Source organism: Abramis brama (assembly GCF_963993115.1).
Source record: "Abramis brama genome assembly, chromosome: 15".
In the NCBI taxonomy this organism is placed as follows: Eukaryota; Metazoa; Chordata; class Actinopteri; order Cypriniformes; family Leuciscidae; genus Abramis; species Abramis brama.
In genome coordinates this window covers 28,709,428-28,736,469 of record NC_139977.1, presented here as the reverse complement: position 1 = coordinate 28,736,469, position 27,042 = coordinate 28,709,428, and the positions used below count along the sequence as shown (strand labels likewise).

Below are 27,042 nucleotides of genomic sequence, written 5' to 3'. Positions count from 1 at the left end.
TAACCAGAGGGGCAGATGGGTAATGTCTCTCTTTATGAAGTGAGTGATGTTTTTCCATTTGGCTGGTAATCGCTGTGGTGATGATGATGGAATGCGTTGCCGTGACTCCCTGATCGCTAATGACCTCTCGTCACCTCGAGAGCTGGACGCAATTAAACGGAGGGCCGACCTTTGACCCTTCACCTTTGAGCACAAGCAGATCAGACTGTTTCATGATAGACTCCGAGTTATTAAGATGAAAAATGAGTTTGGGATTGGATGATGCTTGATTATCTGCTTCTTAAAGTTTTGTGTTTCTTTCCTAAAGTGTTTTAGTAGGAAACTATAACACAAACAAAAGCAAATGAACCCACAATAACTGGATTGTTTTTATATTTTGTATTATTATTATATTTATATTTATATTAATATTTTGTGCATTTGTGCGTGTATGCTTTAGCTGAAGAAGCTGGTGTACGTGTACCTCGTCCGGTATGCAGAGGAACAGCAGGATCTCGCCCTCCTGTCAATCAGCACCTTCCAGCGGGCCCTCAAGGCAAGTCCCGCCCCTTTCATCTTCAGTGGTTTAACATTTGAAAATGAATTAAAACAGCCATAAATATTAGTATAGTAATTTTACAGTTATGTAAAATAAAATTGGTAACACTTTACAATAAGGTTTCATTAGTTAACACTAGCATTTTTATTAACTAACATTAACAAAGATTAATACATACAGTAACAAATAAACTGCTCATGGTTAGTTCCTATTAGTTCATACATTGTTAACAAATTAAACCTTATTGTAAAGTGTTACAATAAAATTATTATAATACTATCTTTTTATGTTGGTGAAATATTACAGTAGTAATATTTAGTGTTTTAGTAATTTTCATATTTTTTTTTTTAGTAATAAAGATGATAATAGTTAAGATTATAATTATTATTATCATCATTTTATAGCCATATTGATATACAATAACAAAATGTTAGATTTTTCCCCATGTCGTGTAGCCATAGTCTCCTCCCATTATGTTCAGCCCCTTTTTGCATGGAATAGCAATTTTGCCTGTATTTTAGATCAGCACTAATTTAACACATTTTCATCATTTGTGTGTTTATGTGTGTGTGTAGGATCCAAATCAGCTGATCAGAGCAAGCGCTCTCAGGGTCCTGTCCAGTATCAGAGTTCCCATCATCGTCCCCATCATGATGCTGGCCATCAAAGAATCATCCACCGACCTTTCACCTTACGTCCGGAAAACCGCCGCTCACGCCATTCAGAAACTCTACAGGTAATCTACACGTTCATACAGATGTCCTCACTGAATGCTAATGGATGAGGGTGTTATACTGAGGTCTCTGCTTTTTTCGTTTCCAGTCTGGACCCTGATCAGAAGGAGCATCTGATCGAAGTGATCGAGAAACTCCTGAAAGACAAAAGCACGGTAAAATAACTCGACACACACACAAACACAACCAGTTTTTCTATTCTTGAGCCATTACTATAATCTTGCTAGTTAAAAATAGCGAATTAATTGTACACAATTGAGATTTAATAGAATTAAATGGTCTGTTTTGCACTTAAAATGCATGTTTATTTTATGAATAGTTGTTCCTGTTTTTTCTTCATAAGCATATATTGCACTAGGGTAAACATTATTTATTATTTATTTCAAATGAATTCATTACTAATTAAATAATGACTAAGAATGGCTAACTTATTTTTTTTTTTGATATTTGAGTTTTTTTAAGCCTATACATAACATGCTACTCTACCGAAAGAGAGAGGTATATGTAGTTCTCTGGGGTGACTATATGGGGTTGTGATTTAATTCTCACAGTGATGAAAATCATAACAGTGTATATTGTAATTGTGTTGAATAATGAAGCCGATCTATTTTAAGTGAAGTCCATCCATTCTCATTTAAGTCGGCATGAAACGGAAGTTGCGATAGTCTTTTCTTCTCTATTGTGACGTATGTTTGAGTTAAGCGGCACACCAATGTATATTGTAAGCGGTGTTAAACAAATGAGCTGAATTGAATTAAACTAATCAAACCCAGTGCATTGATTTACATTAACTTTCATTTACAGCTCTCAACCAGCAGATGGTGCAACAACACCACATTCCTTCCTATCTCACCTCCCTATCGCTATTCTTCTCTCTATCTGAAACAATACTCACAGTAAAATAAACGCTTTCTGACCTCACAATATCCCCAGTAGGGCCTTGGACAAAGTCTCAGCGATGCATTATCATAAAGCATGCTCAGCTTCAGATCTGAATTACGTCTGCTCATGATGTGGGGTTTCAGCTCACGTTGTCCTCATAGGCTTTTAGTGCAGAGCTGTATTTCACCTGTAGAGCTTCCTGGTAAAAGTTTATTGTGACATACAGTAATAGACGTCTCTTTGAGCTTCCAGTGTGTACAGGAAGCTCACTGCGATTTGTGTTCCTGCTCAAGAAATATGAGTCCGTATGTGTGTGTCTTCAGTGTGACCGGCAAGCATAGCATCAATCACAGCGACGGCGTTCCAGCATCTCTCTCTATCTCTCCTCGCTCGCTGATGACCCAGCATTCCCTGTTTCCTCTCCCGTCAGTACGCCCGGCCTTAATTAGAATTCATGACAAAATGGATCCAGGGAAACGTCCTGTACCCTTCATAATTTTACAGGAAATTTATTGTTATTAGAGGAACCATTTGCTTAGTGTGATTTTTCCATTAAGGTCTTGTCAAGCAGCAGAGATAGCAGAGGTTTGTTGATGAGGTGTGTGTAAGTAAGAGCTTTGTTGATGGTGTGTGTGTAAGAGCTTTGTTGATGGTGGATGGAGTTTACCTTGGAGATCTTGTTGGGTAATATGGGAACAGAAAGATGGGGAGAAGATGGCTAAAGATGAACCGTTAATAGAAAGATAGACCAAAAAAACAACTGTTACCTCAGTAGAACCAGTAGATGAAGGAGTGTACATTTTACCCATCAGTTTTAAAGGGATAGTTCACCTAAATATGAGTATAATCTTCTGTGTTCAGCAGAAGAAAGAAATTCATACAGGTTTGGAATAGTTGCAATAGTTCCATACCTATGTATATCTTGAGTTGAACTTCAGCATTATGTCCGGATAACTAAAGTGCATTAAGTAAGTACAAAATAAGTTTTTTCAATTGAGCAGACTTGAAGTATATCAGTTTAGTATACCAAAAGTGCAATTGCAGGGTATTTATATGAAGTACATACATATGTAAATGTATTTGTAGTATACTTAGCATTAAATAAATGTATTTCAAATACATTTTAGTATATTTATTTTTCACTAATTCATGGCTGCTGTGAAATATTTATAGTTTTTTTTTTCTTTTCTTTTTTTCAGTTCACCTGTTCAGTCCAATGTGGCAAAAAGTTCATTTTCATTCTTTTTTGTAAAGGTTTAAGTGATCCGTTACCTGTAATTTCCTTTTCTCAGAGCTGGAATTGATGTCACATGATGATGAATGAAGCACCTGACCTGCTCAAACTCTCCCTCTCTCCCTCTCTATCTCTTTGTGTTGTTTTCACACACTCTCTCTCATATACTGTAGTTCATTAGTCTAAAGTGAGAGTGGTGTGTTATATTAGCTTGGTGGGAAGCAGAACAGGTTGTCATCTTCCAAGCATCTGTTTGTTTTGAGACCACACTGAGGTTTGTAATTACGACGCATATATAACCTAATCAGCTTAATTTGCAATTATAAACCTCCAGCACAACTTTAGGGTTGCTGCAGGAGAAACGGGTGAGTGATAATTGCACAGAAGCTGTGGAGGTGTGTTTGTGTGTGACACTTTTTTTTCCCCTATGTTTTTTAAAATTATTTTTCAATTAACTCCTTCATCGCTGTGTGCTTTTTTCTGCATTGTGGCTGATTTGTAGATAGTACCTCCCAAAAATTCTCTGTATTTTTTTTTCCCTTATTCATTCTATGGCAAGTTTCATACAAGTTTGAGTACTTTTTAGAACCATTTAACCTTTTCAAATTATGTTCAAAATTTTATTTTGGTGTGTGTTCACATAGCAAGTGCCACTAAAGTCACCAAGTGTCAAACCATTCCAATAAATTGTAAAATGACCACCAGAGGGTTAAACATCTTGCTTTGAAACAGCCAACATTAATGGTATGGAATTATTTGATTGACACCACTGGAATGTGTAACAGCTAATCAAAATCAAGAATTCTAAACTTAAATTTACTACTGTACCACAGAGTGAAAGTATCACTATCTGCTTTTTGTTGTGTTTTTTGTAGCTGGTTGCCGGCAGCGTGGTGATGGCTTTTGAGGAGGTATGTCCAGACCGGATCGATTTGATCCATAAGAACTACCGGAAGCTGTGTAACATGCTGGTGGATGTGGAGGAGTGGGGTCAGGTCGTCATCATACACATGCTGACACGCTACGCCAGGACGCAGTTTGTGAGCCCGTGGAGAGAGGTGAGCTAGTGTGTGTGTGCTTTCATTAAATCATTAAGCACAATTTGTATTTAATTATTATTTACATATTTTTAAAGCTCAGCTATCAAGAAAAGCGGTTTCAGTTGGACACGAAATTGCTGATCTGAATTTCATTTTCTTTTATCTTTTTCAATGCTAGCATTGAGGGTTTCAGGTATGAAGGAGTGTTGGAGAGAGGACTATATATGATATAATTCTGAATTATGCTATGTAGCCTCTTTATTCAGTTTTGGCTTGAAGTTGGTTCGATTCATTAGATATTTCTATTCATTTGTTTATTAATCATGTGTGTGATTGTAGGATGCCGTGTTTGATGAGAATAACGAGAAAACCTTTTACGATTCTGAGGAAGAGAGGAGAGTGGACGAGTCCAAACCGTACATCATGGATCCAGACCACAGACTCCTGCTCAGAAACACTAAACCACTGTTACAGAGCAGAAACACTGCAGTGAGTACACACACACACACACACACACATTGGGTTTCCATGTGTACTATGGGGACTTTTTATGGTTATGGTTGGGGAATTTTTATACTGTACAAACTGTATATTCTATCCCCTAAACCTAACCTTCACAGAACATTTTATGCATTATTACATAAAAAAAAAGAAAAAAGAAGAAGCTTTCTTTCGTATGATTTATATGCTGTTTTCTTCATGGGGTCCATGTCCCATTTTGTCCCCACAATGTAGGGAATACCTGAACCACACACACACAGACACACAATGCCCTCTTTTATAATGACGACGACATATAATTTGTCAGACAAGATGTTGCTTTGCACATTTAAATGTTGATGCAACAATATTAATCATGGTCATTTTTAATATAGTGTATTATTATCATCATTTATTATTATATTATTATTATTATTATTAATAATAATAATATAATTTAGTTAATACTATTTAGGCTACATCTACTTTTTCACCTCTCACAAGATGAAAGTATGAAAGTTGTCTAAATTGTTCTTTTGAAGCTTTTTTTAAGTGGATAAACATCTAGTCAAGCATTACTGATGTAATTCCTGTAGTTTGCTTCATTTTACCTGATAGTAACATCCTTTTTGCTTTATTAATTTATAATTTTTCTGTAATATTACTCAAATACTCTCATATCTTTCTCCCTCTCTTTTGCTCTTTCCTATTCAACTTTGAGCAATAGTGAAGGGCTTCACACCTGAGTGTGTGTGTGTTTTGTGTTTAAGTGTGTGTGTGTGTGTGTGTGTGTGTGTGTGTGTGTGTGAGTGTGTGTGTGTGCGTGTTTGGACCAAGGCTGTGTCAGACACAGCTCAATCACGTTACATACACTCAGCCTTAGAAATGTGCTCAGAAAATGTTATTCCTTCCTACATCACACACACAGAGTGACTCAAGTGCTCCATCAACCTGGAAGCTCAAGGTCTTGTGTGTATGTGTGTTTTTTGACGTTTGTGTGTGTGATATGTTTTGATTAAAACTTGTCCTGCTTTGTTCTACACTCAGTGTGCCCTCTGTCTTTATCAGCTCTCTCTCTTTCTCTCTCTGCTGGTTTAGTGGTTGATGTGTTGAAGTCTGCTGTCCTGTTCGTATATTGGGGTCAAAGTAATTTGGGGAAGACAAAATCATTACATACATTGAAGTCTTCCTAATCTATCACCATCTATCTCTTTTTCTATCTCTCTCTAACCCTCCTCTTCCTCTTTCTCTGACTTCACATTTCTCTGGGACTCTTCACCACGTCTCCCATTAATTTGTCTCTCTTTCTTACCTGTCTATCTCTTACTCTCACTCCCTTTTTAAAAACGTACCATGGAAAAAGCGTGATAATATCGTGTTTTTGGATGCTACAATGCTTGGTCCTTCATTAATATAATCATCTCTTTTTTTTAGGTTGTGATGGCAGTATCTCAGCTCTACTGGCATTTGGCCCCTAAACATGAAATTAGCATCGTCACCAAGTCCCTGGTGAGACTCTTGAGGAGCCACAGGTAACACACTGAAAGAAACGGGATGGAAATATCATTATTATCAAATCTGTCAATCTTATTCCTGTTTTTGGTTTCCCTCTTGGCTCTTCTAGGGAAGTTCAGTATGTTGTGTTGCAGAACATCGCCACCATGTCTATTCAGAGGAAGGTACAGACATTCATCCCACAGTTCTCATTAAATCTGAACATATTATGAACAATGCTAATGATTTACAAGCAGTTAGGCCTAAATGTGTTAGTCTATTTTAAGTGCTTAATCTGAGGTAAACACTGAGGTAAAATCAGAGGTAGGCTGGAATCCTGAGGGAAATCATGAGGTAAAATATAAAGTAAGTTGCATGGTAATATATCTGAGATAAACACTGAGGTAAAATGAGAGGTAGGCCTCAATTCTGAAGGAAATCATGAGGTAAAATATGAAGTAAATCATAAAGTAAGATCTGAGGTCAAAACTAAAGTAAAATCAGAGGTTGGCCTTATTTCTGAGGTGAATCATGAGGTAAATTGCACGCTGATATATCTTAGGTAAAACGAGAGGCCTCAATTCTGAGGGAACTCATGAGGTAAAATATGAAGTAAATCATTAGGTAAGATTTGAGGTAAACACTGAAGTAGAGGTAGGTGAGTGAGATCATGAGGTAAAATAAGTAGCAAATTGCATGCTGATATATCTGAGGTAAACACTGAGGTAAAATGAGAAGTAGGCCTCAATTCTGAAGGAAATCTAGAGGTAAAATGTGAAGTAAATTGCAGGAGGTAAAATCTGAGGTTTCAATTATGTCTTAAGCAAACTGAGGGTAGTATCTGACATATTTTGTGTGATAAAATCCAAGATATCTCCTGAGGTAAACACTCAGTTATAATCTGAGGTATGCCTATATTAGGCTTCAGATAAACTAATGTAATGTCTGAAGAAAATTTGAGGTATCGAGGTATAATCTGACTAAAGTAATGATGTCTGCAGTCAAATCTGAAGTAAATTATTCGGTAAAATCTGAGGTATACTGAACATAAAACTCTGATGGTACAGTAGATGTAAATTTGGAGATGTAAACTAAGATGTATGCAGGTAAATTCAAAAAGATAATATAAGATAATAAAAATAATATAAATAAACTATAATTATAAACAATTGTGACCATTGAATGTATTGAATTCATAACAATAAGGAACAAAAGATCAAATTAAAAGATTGGTGACTAGTTGTTACTGGTAATGATGGGTTTTTGTACTTATTGAAGAGTCTTCTTTCCTTGTCTTGGAATCAGCAGAATGATTGTGAGTTAATATTGTTGATTGTATAGTTACTGGAATAGGACAACATAGATATGTGTCAATTGTCTTCTTGATTATAGTAAATGTATCTACTGCTCAAATGTATAAAAGGGGGTAGGCGTCAGCTTAAGCTTCTGCCTACTCCTTTTGAGCATCATATCCACATTTTTATTTATTTACTTACTTATTCATTTGCACATGTATCCTTCTTTAGTTTTGCCTACTGTGCTGAACCTTGTTACTATGTAGAACTTTGTGGAACTTAATAAAGAAATGAAATAAACAGTGAAGGTTAATTCTGAGGTAAAATGCCAAACACTAATGTAGAATCTGAGGTAAAAAGCCTTAAGGTAATCACTGAGGTTACAAAACAAAAACGTAAGGTACACACTATAATCTGATTTGAACAGGTAAAACCTAAGGTATTTTTTTCAGGGGATGTTTGAACCCTTTATGAAGAGCTTCTATGTGAGGTCTACAGATGCCACACACATCAAAACACTCAAGGTAAAACAGACTTGCCTTCATTTCATCATTGTTTTGTGTTGCAGCGCAGTGTTAATGCACAGTATCTGCTTGTTTGCTGATGTTTTGTGGTTTATCTGATGTTTATCTCATCTTTTTAAATTCTTCAGCTGGAGATTTTAACTAACCTGGCTAATGAAGCAAACATCTCAACCATACTGAGAGAATTCCAGGTAAAGTTTTATAGATTAAATTGATTTGTTTTCTCTTATTATCTCTGTGTTTGCGAATTAAGCTTTACTCTTACCAGAAGGAGGGCTGCGTTTCAAAACCTATTCTGCTGCCTACCTAGACAGCATTTTAGGCATCATAAAGCTGGTTGGCTGGTTTTATCTGGTCTTCCAGTCTAGTTATAGCTGGTTTAGCAGACTGGTTTTAGTGGGGTCTTGGCCACTTTAGATGGTCAGTCTGGGAGAACTTCCCCAAACTTTTGAGGGGAAATGATGAGGTTTGAATACGTTGATGATGCTTAAAAATCCTCAGCTCACTAGGTTTTAAAACAGGAATGGCAGTTTTAAGCAAATGTTTGTGTGTTCCAGACATACGTGAAAAGTCAGGATAAGGCGTTTGCGGCGGCCACCATCCAGGCCATCGGCCGGTGTGCCACTGACATCTCTGAGGTGACCGACACCTGCCTCAACGGCCTGGTCCTGCTGCTGTCCAACAGAGACGGTAATCATACACTGACCTCATCAGCCTTTTGCTTTTAAAGTTATTGTTCAATCATGAGTACCAGTGCTTCTCATTGCCTGATGGCACTATGATGAAGTTCATTATGTCTTATAGTGTAAAGACAAATTTGACTAAGACAGAGCCATTATCACCACAGATGGAGATTTCTAGACTTTCTAGACACAGACTTCTAAAACTCCCCAAAAAACATGTTTTGAACTTTAAACAATTGGATATAAACAATAACATATACTGTTGTTGAAATTATTTCAGTAGTTTAGGTCATCTACAAACTACAAACAAAAAAAGTAACTAACTACATTGACGTTATAGTGCTAGTGATATTTAAAATGAGATATTTAATGTATATACATTGGCAAGAATTCACATTTGTGAATTTCTGCACTGATTACTCAATAAATCTGGTCTGATCTTTATTTAAAACACAATTATAGATAAACAACTAATAACACACAAATTGTACTTTTTACATTGTTATTGAATTGAATACTCTTGAGTAATCATTCACAGTACAGGGTGGAGAAAGTTAGTGAAACCTTGGATTTAGTAATTTCTTAAAGGGATAGTTCGCCCAAAAATGATATTTAAGCCATGATTTACTCACCCTCAAGCCGTTCGAGATGCATATGTCAATCTTTTTTCAGACGAACACATTTTCAGTTATTTTAGAAAATGTCTTAGATCTTTCAGTGGTTATAATGTGAAGCAATGGGGTCCAGCTGATTCATGTCGCAAAATGTGCATGCATCCTTCACAAAAATAATCCATCCGGCTCCAGGGGGATAAACGAAGGCCTTCTGAGGCACCGGAAGCCAGTTATTTTCGTTTATAAAGTTTAAAAAATATGTATATTTTTACGACAAAACTGCACGGATTACCCTCAGAAGGCCTTCGTTTATCCCCCTGGAGCCGGATGGATTATTTTTGTGAAGGATGCATGCACATTTTGCGACTTGAATCAGCTGGACCCCATTGCTTCACATTATAACCACTGAAAGATCTAAGACATTTTCTAAAATAACTGAAAATCTGTTTGTCTGAAAAAAGATTGAAATATGCATCTCGAACGGCTTGAGGGTGAGTAAATCATGGCTTAAATATCATTTTTGGGCGAACTATCCCTTTAAGTGGCAAACCTCTGATATAATTGTATAATCAGAGCAATGTTTACCTGACACAAACAATGAGGATCTCAGTAAGGATGAAAGCATTACATTTAACACATACAAACTTGTGTACACTAAGCACAACCGATGAAACTTGAAAAACACTGTATTTGAGTTTAAAATATGCAGTATTTACCTACATGTGTGGATCACGGGGACTCAATGAAAAAACAGCTTGATTTATCTGAATCTGAATGAATTGATTCACTAAAATAACTCCCAGACTTTACATTTGAGAGCGAGAGGACATAATATGAGCATGTGTATGATTATTTCCTCACCTCGCTCAAATGTAAAGCTGCATGCACAGTAAATTATATTAACTGCATGCACAGTAAGATACAATTTGATTGCTCCTTTTCTGTAGTTTCTCCACAAACTCTGGTTACAACAGTTAGTTATTGTTACTACAGAAAAAAAAAATCATACTATATTGGTGTATTTACGCGTTTCTTGTCTTTGTAGAGACTGTTGTCGCGGAGAGTGTGGTGGTCATCAAGAAACTTCTGCAGACTCAACCATCACAGCACAGTGACATCATCAAACATATGGCCAAACTCTTCGACAACATCACTGTGAGAGACATGCACAATATTACACAACAGTAGTGCTGTTGTCTGTGCAACTATAGTCTGATTGGGTTTTATTTACATCATGTAATATTACAATTTGATGTTCTGTGTATTTGGTGTCCATTTGCTTCTTTAGGTCCCAATGGCGAGGGCCAGCATCCTGTGGCTGATGGGTGAATACTGTGAACACGTGCCTAAAATCGCCCCTGACGTCCTGCGAAAGATGGCCAAGACCTTTACTAGTGAGGAGGACATTGTCAAACTGCAGATCGTCAACTTGGCTGCCAAACTCTACTTGACCAATTCCAAACAGGTGAAATCAAATCACACTTTGTGTGTGTGTGTGTGCTTTGGCTGTGCTTTATCTCACTTTCTTTCTCTCATACAGACGAAATTGCTGACTCAATACATATTGAACTTGGGCAAGTACGATCAGAACTATGACATCAGAGACCGAACACGGTTCATTCGTCAGTTGATTGTTCCAAACGAGAAGAGCGGAGCCCTGAGCAAGTACGCCCGTCGGATCCTGATGGCGCCCAAACCGGCTCCTGTTTTGCAGTCTGCCTTTAAAGGTTGGTGACATATAGATCACACAGATCTCTGTAAAAATTATTTTTAAAAATGAATGACTGGCTTTACAAGGGTTGGGTATCATTTGAATTTTAACGATTCCAATTCTTCTTATCGATTCCTAATTTCAGTTCCAATGAGGAAAAAAACAACAACACAGATATCATAAAGTCTTTTTGCAAAACGTTTTATTTTAGCTGAATACCATGAACAAAAATCAACAGGCTAAAGAACACTTAAACAAGGAACTTTTGCCTATAGTTTAAAAATACCATAGCAAAAACAACTAGCCTAACTAATATACATTTCAAGCATTATTAAAGATAAGTAAACACTCAGTAATTAAAAAAGACCAAATAAACAAATTAGCATTCACACAAATAAATACAACTGAACAAAGATGCTATTGAAATAAACAGTGTTTTAAAAATTTCAGGTACAGAAACTGTAATCAAATGTAAAATAACACTGCACTTTATAAATAAAATATCTATCCATCTATCTAATAATTATCAACTTATATGTATTATATTATAAATATAGTATTATATTTATCAAATATAATAATTTATGTTTATTTATTTATTTATTTATTCTCCACCTGAAACTGCAGGTACAAAATCCAAATAATGTAGATTTTCATGCCTGGAAAAGTCATAAAGAGTCATTTATATTTCTACAGTGAATATATTTTTTACAGTTAAGTAGTACAATCATTTATCAGCTAGAAATTGCTTTTTCTAATTTCTATAAAAAATAAAATAAATAAAAATGATATTTCAAATAATGTAGATTTTTAGGTCTGGAAAATTCATAAAAAGTTGTTTAAATTTCTATAGTGATTATTTTTGTAGTTAAGTACTCTAGTAAAATATTTTATCAGCTAGAAATTGCTTTTTGTTATTGCAATCTCTGTTAAAATAATTTTTAAAAATGAATGTATTGCAAATCAAGGGAATTCATGGGAAATCATAAGATCCCTGAAATCATTCTGTGAAAGATTTGAACTTACAACCTTTCAGTTTCCACCCCAGATCTATAACCCCTAGGCCATATCTTTCGTGTTTAAAGCTTTGGTGCGTGAGAAATCAGCTGAAGCAGTTAAAAAAATAATAATCTGAAGGAGTCCGTCATGCTCTGATTCTGAATTATACCACCACATCTATACGAACTTAAGATTTCTGCTGACATTGATTTCACCGACTTTCTCTTATTACATCACATGATTCCACTGCAGCAGGGCTTCAGAGCTGAAACACACAACACCATCATGGGAATTCTTCCCCGCAGGCCATGACAGCAGTGCTAATGCTAATCCGTAATATCAATCCAGCATGCAGAAATACTCTGATCTGATCTTATCAAACGGCACGCAGTTATTTTTTCCAGCCCCGGAGCTGGACTTTTTTTTTTCCTCTGGATTAGCGGCTTGAATCGGGATGCTACGCCATCTGTTCCTTCCGTGCAGAATTGAATTGTTGGATTTTGCATCATTTGATAACAGACAGTGGAATATGGGAGCCCCGTCCGCCCCTCACACGCCCTCCCGTCGGTTTACAACTCCTCCTGTACGTTCACGCACTTCACCTGCAATTAACCAGGAGTAATTACGCTCACGAGCAGGAAAAGGGTGTTACTCATTTGCTCCTGTAGATACATGGATGGATGCATTGATGGATGCATGGATGGATTTGAGTTTTGCACCAAGGATGCGCTCCGTGTGATTGATGCCGGCTGTCGCTGGGGGTAATTTTTGTTGTGCTGAGTATCGTTCTCGGTGCTTGGTAAAGCGTGTCCCGCTCTTAATAGGAGGTAATAAAGTTTGTAAGGGATGATTATGCTTCTCTGTGTTGAAACTCAAAGCGACATGTCTTTGTGTGTGTTTTTTTAAGTCACGTGAAGTTGCGACACATAACCTGATCTCTGCGATGAAGGTGAACCATCATGCTTTAGCCGAAAAAACGTATCAATAGTCCGAACCAGTGCAACTGTGTAACCATGTAACCACAGCTCCTGATTTTGGCTCTGATGGGGCCGCTTTTGTTTTAGTACAATGAATTTATGATTGTCCCCATGGTTACCACAGATTAAAATAAATTAGTATACTGAAACATACAGCCATTAGTCTTTATTTCATTAATGCGGCATAAATTTACCCTATAACATTTGCGAGACATTTAACTGCTGCTGTCATTTTTAATATTCATGGTTTAGATCTACTGTGTGCGGTGGTGTTTTTTCGCTCATGTTTATATTCTGCAGAGCCAGAGTGATTATGCGTTCATATACCTTGGTTATTATGGGATGGACCCAGTGTATTGTGAGAAGGGCACACGGGCAGATCTGAATGCCGTGGCATTTCTGCCAGTTTAATACCAATTACTCAGCAGGTCTCTTGAAGGTCTGTGGGGACACTTATTGCTTTTTTGTTTATTATGACAAAGAAGTACAGTAAACCCAGAGTTGGAGGTATAAACTTGAAGCCCTCTTATTAGTCTTGCGCAGCAAAACTTTTGACTATCGTAAGGCATCATCCACTTCTCAGCTTGTTCAACACAGTTTGAGTTGTTTTCAAACTTTTCATGCCACATATATGTTGATATGATTTCTAAACTATAAAGGAAGTTTTAGATTAGAATAGATTAGATTTTTACTGGCCACTTGTTGTGCTTTGTTGTTTACATAGTACAAGTGCATTATTATAATTAATATGATGATTATTCTTTTAAATTGAATTGAATAATTATTACTTATCATTTTTTTTATTTTAACCTCATACAGTGAAAATAATATTAAAAATATTAGTCAAATATTATCTGGAACATATTTACTAAATATTTAAGTTGGCACTGTATATTTTCTAATAATATAATATAATAACTTCTGATTAATCTCATAATACCTCTGTTTAAAAGGCAGAATTAAATTGCAACTGTCAATTTCAGTAAGTTTTTGGTTTATTTATTCATTTAAAAAAAAATTTTATTCAGTTATTTTTATAAAATTGTTCAGTTACCTTGACTGGAAACTTTTACCATTGAGTTGAGTTTTGTGTTAGCAGATGTTGCTTTGGTGTAAAAACCTTAAATGTCTTCAGTCACCATGACATTGCACCGTATTTGACGACATCAACATGTATTTGTCTGTTTTTCAGATCGAGATCGTTTTCAGCTTGGCACACTCTCTCATTCGCTTAATTCTCATGCTACTGGGTACCTGGAGCTTTCTAATTGGCCGTCTGTCGCTCCTGACCAATCAGTGAGAAATGTGGAGGTGGTAGAACCGGCAAGAATCCTTTTTCTGTTATTGCTATCTTTTTGTTTTTTTAAACGCATAATCTTCACAAAATGTTAGCAACAGCCCCTTTCACACATACAGTCTTTACTGGTAAATTAACGTTAAGAGATCATGTGTGAATAGTATATTTATGTATTTATTGTAAAGTCATTCTGGGAATTTTACGGTAATTTACTGGGATCACTGTGTGAAAGGGGCTGATGTCTATAAAATAAACTGGCCTCAGAGTACAGCGTATTTACAGTGCCATGATCACGTCTCAAATGATTATGACCTCATTTCCTGTTCCTTTTTGCCTGGGGCAGGTGAAAGAGACCCTTGCACCAGCGCTTGGTAAATCCAAACGTGCCAAATCAGATGAGAAGTTCTACTCTTGTTCTGAGGAGGAAGAGGAGGAGGAGGAGGAGGAGGAAGAGGGAAGCAGTAGTGAGGACAGTAGTAGCAGCAGTGGAGGTAAAACATGAGTTTGGCTTGGTTAGTGTAAGAGGATGTGTTTTCAAATCGATCCTTGTCTTAACCTGTTTGTGTGTGCATGTAGAATCAGAGAGCGAATCGAAGAGTGAGGAGAACAGCGATGATTCAAACAAGAGCAGCTCCAGCCAATCAGAGAAGAGCTCCAGTGAATCAGACACTGACAAGAAGAAAACTCAGAAAAACAAAAAGCTACAACAGCAGAAACCAGCCATCAAAGACAGGTATCAATGTCATATAAATGTTCAAATGTTTGGAGTCAGTGAGGTAAGAAAGAAATGTATACCTTTACACAGCAAGGATGCATTACATTTATCAAAAGGCATTTATATTGTTGCAATTTAAAAAAAAAGAAATGCTGTTTTTTCTATTCACTAAAGAATCCTAAAAAACATGGTTTCTTCCACAAAAATATTAAGCAAAACAATATTTTTCAATATTGATAATAACAGAAATGTTTCTTGAGCAGCAATTCATCATATTAGAATGATTTCTAAAGGATCATGTAACACTGGAGTAATGATGCTGAAAATTCAGCTTTACTTTTTAAAATTTATTAAAATTGAAAACTTATTTTAAATTGTAATAATATATCACACTATTACTGTTTTTACTGTATTATTGATTACTGTATTATTGATTATTATAAAATAAATGCAGCCTTGAGCATAAACAAAGCATTAAAAATGTAAACGTGAAACAATAAAATAATCTCAGACCACACACTTTTGAACGCTACACAGAAGATGATATTTTGAAGAATGTGGGTAACAAAAAAGTTGAATCCCCATACAATGGAAGTCAATGGCTACCATCAACCGTTTGTTACCCACATTCTTCTTGTGTGTTTAGCAGAAACTCATACAGGTTCAGAACAACTTGAGGGTGAGGAAATGATGACAGAATTTTCATTTTTGGGTGAATTATCCCTTTAAGGCTAATGGAGGTTTGCTCAAAAGACTGAATTCCAGCACTTAATACTTACATCACATGCTATTGCTAATTTTGAAGTGTTCATGTGCATAAATATATAGACAGATGGTATGTGAGATTGACTTTGGTCTTCTGACTTCTGGTGTGTTTTGCTCAAGTGTGCACACAATGTACAACTTGGGTTTTATATATGTGCAGGATTTAAATAATGTGTGTGTTCAGTGTGTGATTGTGTATGCTGCAGCATAAAACGTGACTAATAAAATGTGGCACCAATAATCTCACCCTCCATCTGTTCATATATACACACACACACACACACACACACACACACACACACAAAGAAACACACACTTTCTCTTTCACACATGCCAGGACTCAACAATAAGTAATTAAGATTTTTACAACATTTTTACTGGCCGCACCACAAAGAACCTGTATATTTTATTTTTAGCAATATGTTTTTTTTGCCAGAAATATGTTAATTTTTCATTCCATTTTAAGTTTCAATTAAAAAGCTATAATTTAAATCATTAACTGCTATAAGTTTAACGCACGATTTGCATTTGCAATTTGTTAACATTAGTAACACGTTTAAAATCAGTAGAATTTGCAACAATGTTTAGTCTATCACTTAAAACCAAATGTTTACATTTTCAAGGCATAAAAACTCACACACGACCAACGACTTGCTCCATCCTGTACACACGAACACACACACACAGTTCGCACTGTTGATTGTTGTGATGTAATGTTCCTGTAGTTGACCCTGCTGCCTTCATTAGAGACTGTAATTAAACCGCTAATACACAAACACACACACACGCGTGTGTATGATGCACTCTTTGCCTGTTTTGTTTGCTGTTCTGCCATCATTGTGCATAATTTAAGGCTCTCGCCCACATCCTCAACCACCGTGAAATGCTCTCATTAATACACACACACACACACACACACACACACACAACCTGCTTTAATGCTGCTGTTGAACTGTGCACACATCAGTTAGTGTGTGTGTGTGTGTCCGCGCCACTTCTTGTTCTGAGCAAATGAAATCCAAAGGCCAAATTAATCCATCTAATCATTTCACAATTAAACAGACATTGTTCCCTCTGCTAATTTCCTCTCTCTCTCTCTCTCTCTCTCTCTCTCTCAGACTTATCACACAATGTCCCTTTTGATGTTTGAACACTGAAATGTTCTTGAGTAGTTCATTATTGAACAGGCTTTCAAATATGACCCATCAATAAGTATTTATGCATTGATAAATATTGTAGTGTTTTGTGCATAAGAAAGGTTATAGATGTTCTGTGAAGTGTGTCTCTTTTTAAAATGTGTCCTGTTACGCTTTTTTACATTTTCAACATTCTTTAGTGTGTAACGTTTCTGTTTGAGCATTAAAAACTTGTCTGCAAAGTTACAAAGCACAAAGTCACTCCAGCGGGAGTTATTCTCTATATCATTGTAGTCTTGACTTTATTCTGGGAACGAACACGTCACAATATTCCTCATTAAAAAAATTCCCACCCAAGGCATACGCAAAATAAAGGGGCAAGGATGTTTGAGTTGCGATAGTAGTGTTGAAACTCTAGTGATTATGGTAAGAGATTATGGTAAGAGGCGTGACATTTCCCAAACAAATTTGAAGCGGTTGACCAATCACAACACACTGGTCCAGCCGACCAATCAGAGCACATTGTGCTTTTCAGAAGGAGGGGCTTCATAGAGACAGGAACTAAACAGAGTGTTACTGACAGACTGGGAAGAGAGGAGCTGCAACAGTGTAAAATATGTGACAAATGATGCATTTAAAAAAAAATAACCTATTCTAGTTGATCCCAAAAACAAAATCAAGACTTTGTAAAAGGGCATAATTGGTCCACTTTTAAATATGTAGGTTGATTTTGCAGTTATTCATTTGGCTAGTGAACTCCAACAAATAGTTCAATTGTGTGTGTGTGTGATCTTAACAGGAAGCTGAAGAATGGGAAAGCTGCAAATGATGAATCCAGATCCGGAAGTGAATCAGACTCTGAGAGCTCCTCGTCAGAGAGCTCGTCTGAATCCGGATCAGAATCTGAACTGGATTCAAATTCAGACTCGGGAACAGATCAGAAGAGAAAAACAAAGTCTAAAACTGTCCAGTCCAAACCGGTTACAAAGGTAGGAAGTACAAGAGAGTACAAACAATTATGAATATGAAGTTTTTCTGCATATTAACATGTATGCGTGTAACATCTGCCATCCATGTTTTAACTTTAATGTTTGTGTGTATGTTCAGCTGGCTGAGAAGAAGGAAGTGTCTCTCCTTGATCTGGACGACTGTAAGTTTGACTAAAATTGAGGCATTTGATTGTTTTTTAATAGAATGGTTATTTCCCAAACCGTACTGTCTACATACAGGTTCCAGAAGAAAAAATCTGATTAATTTTCCCCATAGGGAAATACATTTTTAATGATAAATTACAAACCTTTAAAGACAGACCTATTGTGAGCTGCGAGGTTGTTAATCGATTTTATATAGTTTTGTTGAAGACATCAGCCTGGATTATTTCAACTTATATTTTTTAAATAATCATGTTTATCATCAGAATTCCTGGGGAAAAAATTACATTAGCAATGATTCTGCAAGGACGTCTCCACCAATCAGAGAATTGCAGCGAGAAAATTACCAAATCTCATTACCAAATCTTTTTCTCATTACGTAAAAAAAAGAAAATCCACGACATAACCTCATAATTAAACCACATGCTTTGCACAGGCTATTTAAGACAGTTTTGGCTATGACTCAATGACAAATGCTAGACTAGACACTAGGTTGGCAGCTCATTCAGTGAGTTGAGATAGGGAGGAGCTGTTCCACTTGTAGTCCTGAAAGCCAGTGTTAAAACGAGGGGGTCTCGCCTCCCCTGTCTCTCACTGTACTTGGGTCTGCCCTGGGTGTGACGTTCTCTTTGCCTGATTGCTTCTGGATCCTCATATTTAACTTTTCATTGATTAGTTCTTTGCAAAACCCAAAGACAGATGTAAAGGTTGACCCATAGTAATGATTTATGAAAAAAATAAAAATGGCGAGGCGACGATATGGGTTTTAATGTTGTTGTTTTTGTATTTGCAGTCTCGCCCGTGCCGGTGAACACACCCAAGAGCTCCATCCTGTCTCCTAGTCTTCTGTCTGACCTGCAGGGGCTCTCACTCTCACCCGGCGCATCAGCCTTACAGGTGTGTGTGTGTGTGTGTGTTTGTGTGTGTGTGTTTGTCCCTTTTTCTGACTTTTTGTGGGTAGCTCTCTGGAGTACTTCATTCTGATTAGTCATGGAGTTATAAGTATCTAAATGACTGCTAAAGTTTATATTTAAAAGCTGGAACACACCAAGCCAACGGTTGGCCGTCGGGTCGTTTCTGAGCGTCGGTTGGCTTAGTTTTTCCGCCCAATTGGCTCTAGTTGGAAGCCGTCTGATTTTTTGGGGGGATTGGTAAATTTGTAATTGGTAAAAAAAAATCCCTGAGCATTTGAATACACAAATATTTAATTTACATTAATAACATGAGCCGACTGGAATGAAAGAAGTGAACAGCTTGATTGATATTCAGAAAGCTAAGCAAGCGCCGCTTTGTTTACGGTTTCTGCAGTCCTAGTTTCAGTTTTTTGAAGGACAAAAAATAGACTACAAGCTGATATAGACAGATATTTACTTACACGCAGGTGCAGAAACGCATGTGCTAATCGACAGTCGCCTTTAGTCCTTTTGGTGTGTTCAAGCGCAGCTTTTTGGCCGATGCGACAACACAGTCGGCTTTCGTCACCGCTAGTTCTTTGACGTCGGCTTGGTGTGTCCCGGGCTTAACTGTATATTCATTCTGTTTGGGTTTATTTTGCATTAATGACCGACTGACTGTACATACCTCTTCCTTTTTGTCATTTCCTTTCCAGTCTTTTATTTGTGTCCGTCTTGGATGTTCTTTGTTTCTTTGTCCTGTTGTATTATAGATTGGTTTTTCATTGCCTTGCTTTCTTCTCCACCAGTGTGTGTCCAGTGTGTGTGTGTGTTGTCAGCGTATGTGATTGTTGACCTTTTGCAGTATGAAGGCTCCTTCCTCTCCCGCGAGAGCCCTGTGTCAGGGAGAGAGGGATTTCAAGAGAGCGAGAGGGAGGGAGAGATGTCACTGAGAGATGAATGAAGCATGTGTGGTCATTTCTTCTCAAATACTATCTGTGTCTTTCTCTTTTAGGATTGACACATGAACTGTAATATCCCTGCGGCCCACAGACACCTCCTGACAATAACACACACACTCTATACGCGTGTTTATAGAACAGCACTGCTGTCATATTTCAACCCAAAGATTCTTAGTGGGATCTGGACCTTGATCTTATTGTTTGTAATACTTTGTGTTGTTTTACACTTTCCTATGTTCAGAAAGACATCACTAACTCTATGCGTACATTTTTTGTGTTGAAAGGAGAATTGAATGTTTTTTTACATCGTAAACACGTCGGCACTTATTTAAAAATAAAAGTTAATTAATGCTAATGAGCAACTGGCATTTCAGACACATTATGGCTTGCTACAATACCGTTCAAAAGTTTGAGGTTGGTAAGATTTTTTTTTTTTTTACTGTTGTACTGAAAAAAATCTCTAATGTTTAACAAGGCTATATTTATTTGATCTAAATACTTATACAAACTACTTAATAAAATATTATTAGTATTTCAAATAACTATTTATTATTTTAATATATTTTAAAATGTAATTTATTCCTGTAATCAAAGCTGAATTTTCAGCATCATTTTTCTAGTCTTCAGTGTCACATGATCCTTCAGAAATCATTCTAATATGATGATTTGATGCTCAACAAACATTTCATGTTATTATCAATGTTGAAAACCGTGATACATTTATCAGGGTTTCTTGTAGAATAGTAAATTAAAAAGAACATTTTTTTTTAAAATATAAATTTTTGTAACATTATAAATGCCTTTACTGTCACTTTTTATCAATTCAATGCATCCTTGCTGAATTTTTCTTTTCTTTTTTTTTTCTAAAAAAAAAGTACTGACCCCCAACTTTTGAAAGTTAGTGTACTTTTTTCGGTTAATTTTTCGGTTCTAATGAAAATAGCCACTTGTCCAAACATATTAGTAGACTTGAAGTAACTGTTGTGTAAACTGCTTCAGATCAGTTTTTCAGAGATTTTCAGAACTGGCTTTTGGCAGAATAACAAGCTTCCAAAATCTAACGACAGACTTGTCAATTGTCACTAAGTTCTGCCCTCCTTGGTTACTGTTGTTCCCTCAGACAAGCATTCCATAGGAATGATTTGGAGATTTCCAGGAACAGTGTAATTTTCAGTAAAACATTCCCTTAAAGAGCTTAAAATTGATTTGATATTTGATATTAAAATTGATATAATTTTTTACTTTGGCTGGAAATAATAGAGAGATTGCAAGAAATTATGCAGTGGAGTGATTTAAAAACTGTTAAGACTGAATTAGAATCGAGACTAATGCTTTTTACTGTTAGCCAAAAATAATATGTGTTTAAAACTATCTGAACACGCAGATCCTCATTAGAGAAAGAACAAAAAGCTTGTGGAGAAAATGATAGCAACAGTATGGGTAGGATCAGTCAGTAATGATTTTAAGGCAGGGCTTAGCGAAGGGTTGTTAATGCATATTTTCTGTTTTCAAAATATCTTACATATTGTGTAAAACAAGTTTTCTATTAATTTCATTCAAACTAATTTATAGTTTTGTGTACATCCCAATTTCTGACTTTAAATTATATTGTATCATATAATACAATGTTCCCCAATTTCCTGTCCTTTTTTCTGATATTATTAATATTCTCATTTTATTAGAAAATTCTGAATGTCAAAAATGCACCAAAAAAGCATACAAAGGTCATACTAAAATATTACCTTCAGTATACGAGCATGCTATTAAACTGCAAACACTGACAGCACTGTGGTCAAACTATGATTGCTGATAACGCACGATCCTTGAGATCCTTGAAAGAAAACTTTTAAACTTCCATCTGACAGAATTCCTATTCTCCTCCTGTCCATCACTGCAGGGTTGCCCCGGCGACCTGTATCACCGCGTTGGGCGGGTGCTTTGATTGACAGGCTCGTCAGGACCGGGCCGCCGCGCAGCTAGAAGCTGTTAGGCACAGGTCATTAGAATACTACCCACGAGCCTCGGCGGGCAGGCTAATCAGAGCTGAAATAAAGGGTGAGATTGAGAGAAAGAGAAAGGGCTTATTTAAAGTCAATGCTATGCATAAATACATTACAGGCCGCTATAATCTTAGTCACGGTGGATAAACCTCATCTCTCTCGCTCGCACATACACGCATTCAAACGTGGTCATTTATTATGGTGTGTCACGTCACACAGCTGGTCTTTCTTAGCCGCGTGCATGCAGATGTATGAAAATATATTCATATGACACGGCCGCGTGTGGGTGTGCGTGACTTCGGCAGGCACGGGTACGGATGAAATAACGGTGTGTGAAATAGAGAGACACTCCGATGCATTCTGGGATGGTTAGCGGCGGTATTTAGCCGATCCGGGGTCAGTGTGCGAACTATCTGCCTCGGCTCCTCCCGTTTCTAATAACATTTTGACATGCGGATCTGCTCTGAAATACTGTTTAAGCTCGCGCCGGGGGAGCCGGCTGATAACTTTTCATTCATAATTAGCGCAGGGCGAATGGGGGCCGAATGCGGGGCGTTGGAGGGAAATTGAACTGTCAGTGTAGGGCGAGCGGGGGGCGAACGAGGGCGAGCGCGGGCTGGGGGGCGTTTGACCCCATCACAATCCGGGGGCCGCGTCATAATTTGTTCATTTGGTGCCCATCAGCTGGCCAGCGTTGCCGCGGTGACCCTGTTCTTCTCGGAGCACGCTCAGTGCCGTCCTCATTATGACTCAGCAGCAAGGTAGAAACGCACGTGGAGACTCGTGCTGTCAATCACATGTGCTTACACATTTTAGCGTTTTTCTTGCGCAGTAGGACAGTTTTGATTTGATTTTGTGTCATTTCAGTATTTTCCTCAGGATTTTGTGAGACTTTGGTTTGGTGGAGCTCAGATTTTCTAGGGGGGTCTATGGACATGGTCCCATGGAATTTTTTTTTTTTTTTTTTTTGATATTTAAAGTTAAATGCATCAATCTGGTGCACTTTGAAAGCGAAATTAAGAGTTCCAACCCCTTTTCAGTGACCATATTTAACGGAGTAAAAAAAAAAAAGTCTTTGCATTGACATTGACTAGACTTTAAAGACTCAATACAGGGTTATTAGTTTACTAAAACTATAATTAAAACCATAAAAACTTTATTTACTTGAAATGAAATAAAAATAATGTTGCCAAGGCATCATCTCTCATTTTCAATAGTTTTAACTATGTACTTAAATAACTGAAAGGAAATAAAATTAATAAAAACTATATATATATATATATATATATATATATAAAACACACATCAAAACTCAAATTAAACTGAAAATATAAAAATAAAAACTAATTCAAAATGTGAATAAGAACTATAATAGTATCTCTATTATATTATGATGCTATAATTTCACTGACCTCTTTTTTAGTTGTGATAGTCTCAGTCCACATCACATTCACACTAGTGTTTTTAGGAGGCCAAACAATTGAATATAATAAAAAGAAATAACGTTATATTATTATATCTAAGATTGATATATACTATTGTAATACATCTGCTCTGTAAAATAAAAAAATAAAATTCCATAATAGCTATATTAATAACTATTTTACTTTACATTAGTACAATTACAGTACTTAAGTCTTAATTTCTTTACTCGAGTTAAACCCTCAAGCTTTTATTTTGGCGCATATCTGCAGAGAAACGTTTGTGTGTTCATTTGAGAGCAGGTTTGCAAACTTTTTTTTTTTTTTTTTTTCCACAATTATTTTTTTTTTATTATGCGAATGAGAAAATAAACCTTATGCATGTTGCATTCCCAAATTGACGTCAAAGTGATCGTTCACCCAAAAATGAAAATTCTGTCATCATTTACTCGCCCTCTTGTCGTTCCAAACCGAAAGACTTTCATTCATCTTCGGAACACAAATGAAGATGTTTTTTGATGAAATCTGAGAGCTTTCATTCTGACCCTCCATAGACGGCTACACAACTACCACTTTGATGCTTCAAAAAGTTCACAAAGAGATCGCAACACTAATCCATATGAATTGAGCGGTTCAGTCCAAATTTTCTGAAGAGACCCGATCGCTTTATATGATGAACCTTTGAACACATGCAGAGATTGAGGTCACAGCATTTTCTGTGATGAAAGCCACTCTGAGATGCTTTAAACACTGGATCATGAGCTGCTCTGTTGTAAATGAACAAACTATATGCTTAATTAAATTGTAGCCATTTGTGTGCCATATCGCAAATTTGATTTTAGTTTGATAGATTGACCGATGCTTTGCCAAAGCAATGGTGCAAAACACAACGTCAGATGCTTTGTACGTGTTGCCATTCTGAGTTTTGCTACACAAATGAAACTCACTCGTATTCCTTTACGTTTATTTTACAGCCTTCAATATTAATCAATGTGACTTTTAACACTCGACAGGATCAATGCTTGCACTCACACCTCGCCATTTCACCAAATGACATTTTTCTCTTGCAGACAGTCTCATAAACAAATGAATTAGATTTTAAACAGCAATAGAAAATAGATTTTTAATTCTCTCTGCTGTGTGTCCTCCTGTCCTCCGTTTATCCTTCTTTTCCCTCCTCTGCTTTTCTTTCTCTCTCTCTCCCTCTTTATCCAGGCTGGCGGATGTGTTTTGCATCTGTCAGCAGAATTGGGCGGCAGCTGGACAGAGAGGATGCTGGGATATGTGAAGGTGACTAGAGCGAGTTGTCATCCATCACTGAGGTTTCCTTTAAGCTCATCCATAATAGAGCCCCTCAATCAAGCTCCCCTTCACACAGGAGACATGTCCGAGTGTGTGTGCGCGCGCGTGTGTGTGCGAGACGGTGCGGTCAAGGTTACTCTTTTCTTTCGGTTATTTACTCTTCCACCGCCCAGCGGAGTTGACCACTTTATAGGACGTGTGTGTTATATTGGTGATCATAAGCGATGTGTTGTATATTGGCTCGTCCAGTCCTTGAGGACACTGACAGGAGCGGTTATCATGAAATGGTGGACACAACACAACCCGCGTATTTCTGTGTGGTAAATCTGACGCTGTAAACATTATGGCTACTTTTATCAACACAGACCGGCTTGACAACTCCAAAAGCACGGCTGTAAATTTATGTTGTGTGAATGCGTGTGTGTTTTGGTAGGAAGCTTACAAAAGGATATGGCACGTCTAAAGGTGCTTTCTACTTCACGTGCTCAAGTAACGCTATTTCAGATAAACCAACTCATTCGTACTGTCAGGTTTTCAAAGCAATTCTATTTTGGTTTGTCTAGTTTCAGTTGCGCCATCCGTCATGGTGATTGTAGGTGATGGGCAGGCCCGTACAGAAGCTCTGCAATTATTTTGTAAAATAATTGTATATTAAATAATAGGTTCATTAATAGGTATTTAAATGTATATCAAAATAAACAATAAAAATACTAATAATTAAAAATAAAATAATGTAATATTATTGATCTGATATTTGATTTTGTCATATTAATATTTTAACATCATGTATCAAAATATAATATTTTGTCATATTAATATCAGTGTTATATATATTTTTTTTTAAAACCATTTCAACAATTTTTTATCGGTTTCTCAACAATTATTTATCTGTTTTTAATATTATTTAATGATAATATTTTATGCAATTTATCAAACTACAGTATTTTTCAACATTTTCAGCTGTTAATATGAGTAAATAGTTGTATTTTATTTTAGCTAAATTTAACACATTTGACCTTATTTAAATCATCTTTCCAGAATTTTGTAGATTTCTCTCTCTGCAAAATCAAAACAAATATATTTTTTTATTTGGTCCTGGTGTTGGTGTGTCTTAATGTTAAAAATTTGAAAGTGGTGAAAACATTACCGGTCCGCAAACAGAGCCTTGAGGCACTTCAGGAATCAGAACCTGAAAGGATGCAATTGTTCATTGCACATTTTTAGTTTATTTCTATTGCACTATTTTTAGCTTTTATAACATCCGGCATCACTCTGTGAGAGAACTCCAGTATTGGGTTGCAGATGGAATCCATAGCTCAGAGGGATTGCTGGTGTTGAAGACCGAGCCGCAGCCAATAAATAAATTGCAGGCAGAAATGTCATCCCTGTCCAGGTGTTCAGGAGTGCTGTGTAGAGCCAGAAAACTGCCATCAGCCGCCAATCTGTTCTGCTGTCACACGAGGTAGAGAGAATCCAGAGAGTCAGGAGTAATGCATTGAGACGTCAGTGGTCTTTCCACACTCGTCATATCGATGGCAGCCGGTGTCACAGGACGCAATTCAGGCATGACGATTGGCCTTTCTTTTCTTTGGGCCATTACAGATTTTTCTTTTTAAATCAAACTATTGTAATAATGTGTGAATGTTTATGATAAGGGATGCACTAAAAGAGACTTTTTTTGCTGAAACAATTGTGGATGATTATTTTTATGTTATTGCTGAGAGTGGATATAAAGGTTATATGTGATGTTAGGAAGATTTTTTTTTTTTTAAGAAATTAATACTTTTATTCAGCAAAGATGCATTAAATTGATAAAAATGACAGTAAAAACATTTGAAATGTTACAAAGATTTCTATTTCAAATAAATACTTTTGAACTCTTTCATCAAAGAAAGTCTCCACAAAAATATTAAGCAGTTTTCAACATTTATAAAAAAAAAGAGAAATGTTTCTTGAGCAGTAAATCATCATATTAGAATGATTTCTGAAGGATCATGTGACACTGAAGACTGAAGTTATGATGCTTTGGTATGATCTCCCTCTTTATGTAAGGTCAGTAAAGTCACTACCGAAATTTAAGGCCATGTTAAAAGCAAATATTTTAAAGACTTCCTGGGCATCGTCATGATGGGTGTTTAAACATTACCTTGTACTCCTCTTATTTTTGTGTTTTTTAGTGATTGTGAAGCACTTTT

At 36.5% G+C, this 27,042-nt stretch overlaps 1 protein-coding gene across 2 annotated transcripts in view; it reads left to right on the top strand.

Annotated features, from left to right (window-relative positions):
* Positions 1-27,042, top strand: part of ap3b1a (adaptor related protein complex 3 subunit beta 1a) — a 54,280-nt gene that overhangs the window by 7,514 nt on the left and 19,724 nt on the right. The window contains exons 4-22 of one of the 2 annotated variants that reach the window (XM_084136886.1): positions 440-535; positions 1,114-1,274; positions 1,361-1,427; positions 4,264-4,446; positions 4,768-4,917; positions 6,343-6,440; positions 6,533-6,587; positions 8,150-8,221; positions 8,350-8,412; positions 8,779-8,911; positions 10,564-10,673; positions 10,807-10,983; positions 11,059-11,245; positions 14,398-14,516; positions 14,846-14,993; positions 15,079-15,235; positions 17,918-18,107; positions 18,226-18,268; positions 19,063-19,166. In XM_084136886.1, coding sequence (XP_083993012.1) covers positions 440-535; positions 1,114-1,274; positions 1,361-1,427; positions 4,264-4,446; positions 4,768-4,917; positions 6,343-6,440; positions 6,533-6,587; positions 8,150-8,221; positions 8,350-8,412; positions 8,779-8,911; positions 10,564-10,673; positions 10,807-10,983; positions 11,059-11,245; positions 14,398-14,516; positions 14,846-14,993; positions 15,079-15,235; positions 17,918-18,107; positions 18,226-18,268; positions 19,063-19,166 — 2,313 coding nt within the window. Of the gene's footprint in view, positions 1-439; positions 536-1,113; positions 1,275-1,360; positions 1,428-4,263; positions 4,447-4,767; positions 4,918-6,342; positions 6,441-6,532; positions 6,588-8,149; positions 8,222-8,349; positions 8,413-8,778; positions 8,912-10,563; positions 10,674-10,806; positions 10,984-11,058; positions 11,246-14,397; positions 14,529-14,845; positions 14,994-15,078; positions 15,236-17,917; positions 18,108-18,225; positions 18,269-19,062; positions 19,167-27,042 lie in introns of both variants that reach the window. The other variant, XM_084136885.1, reaches the window with a different exon arrangement.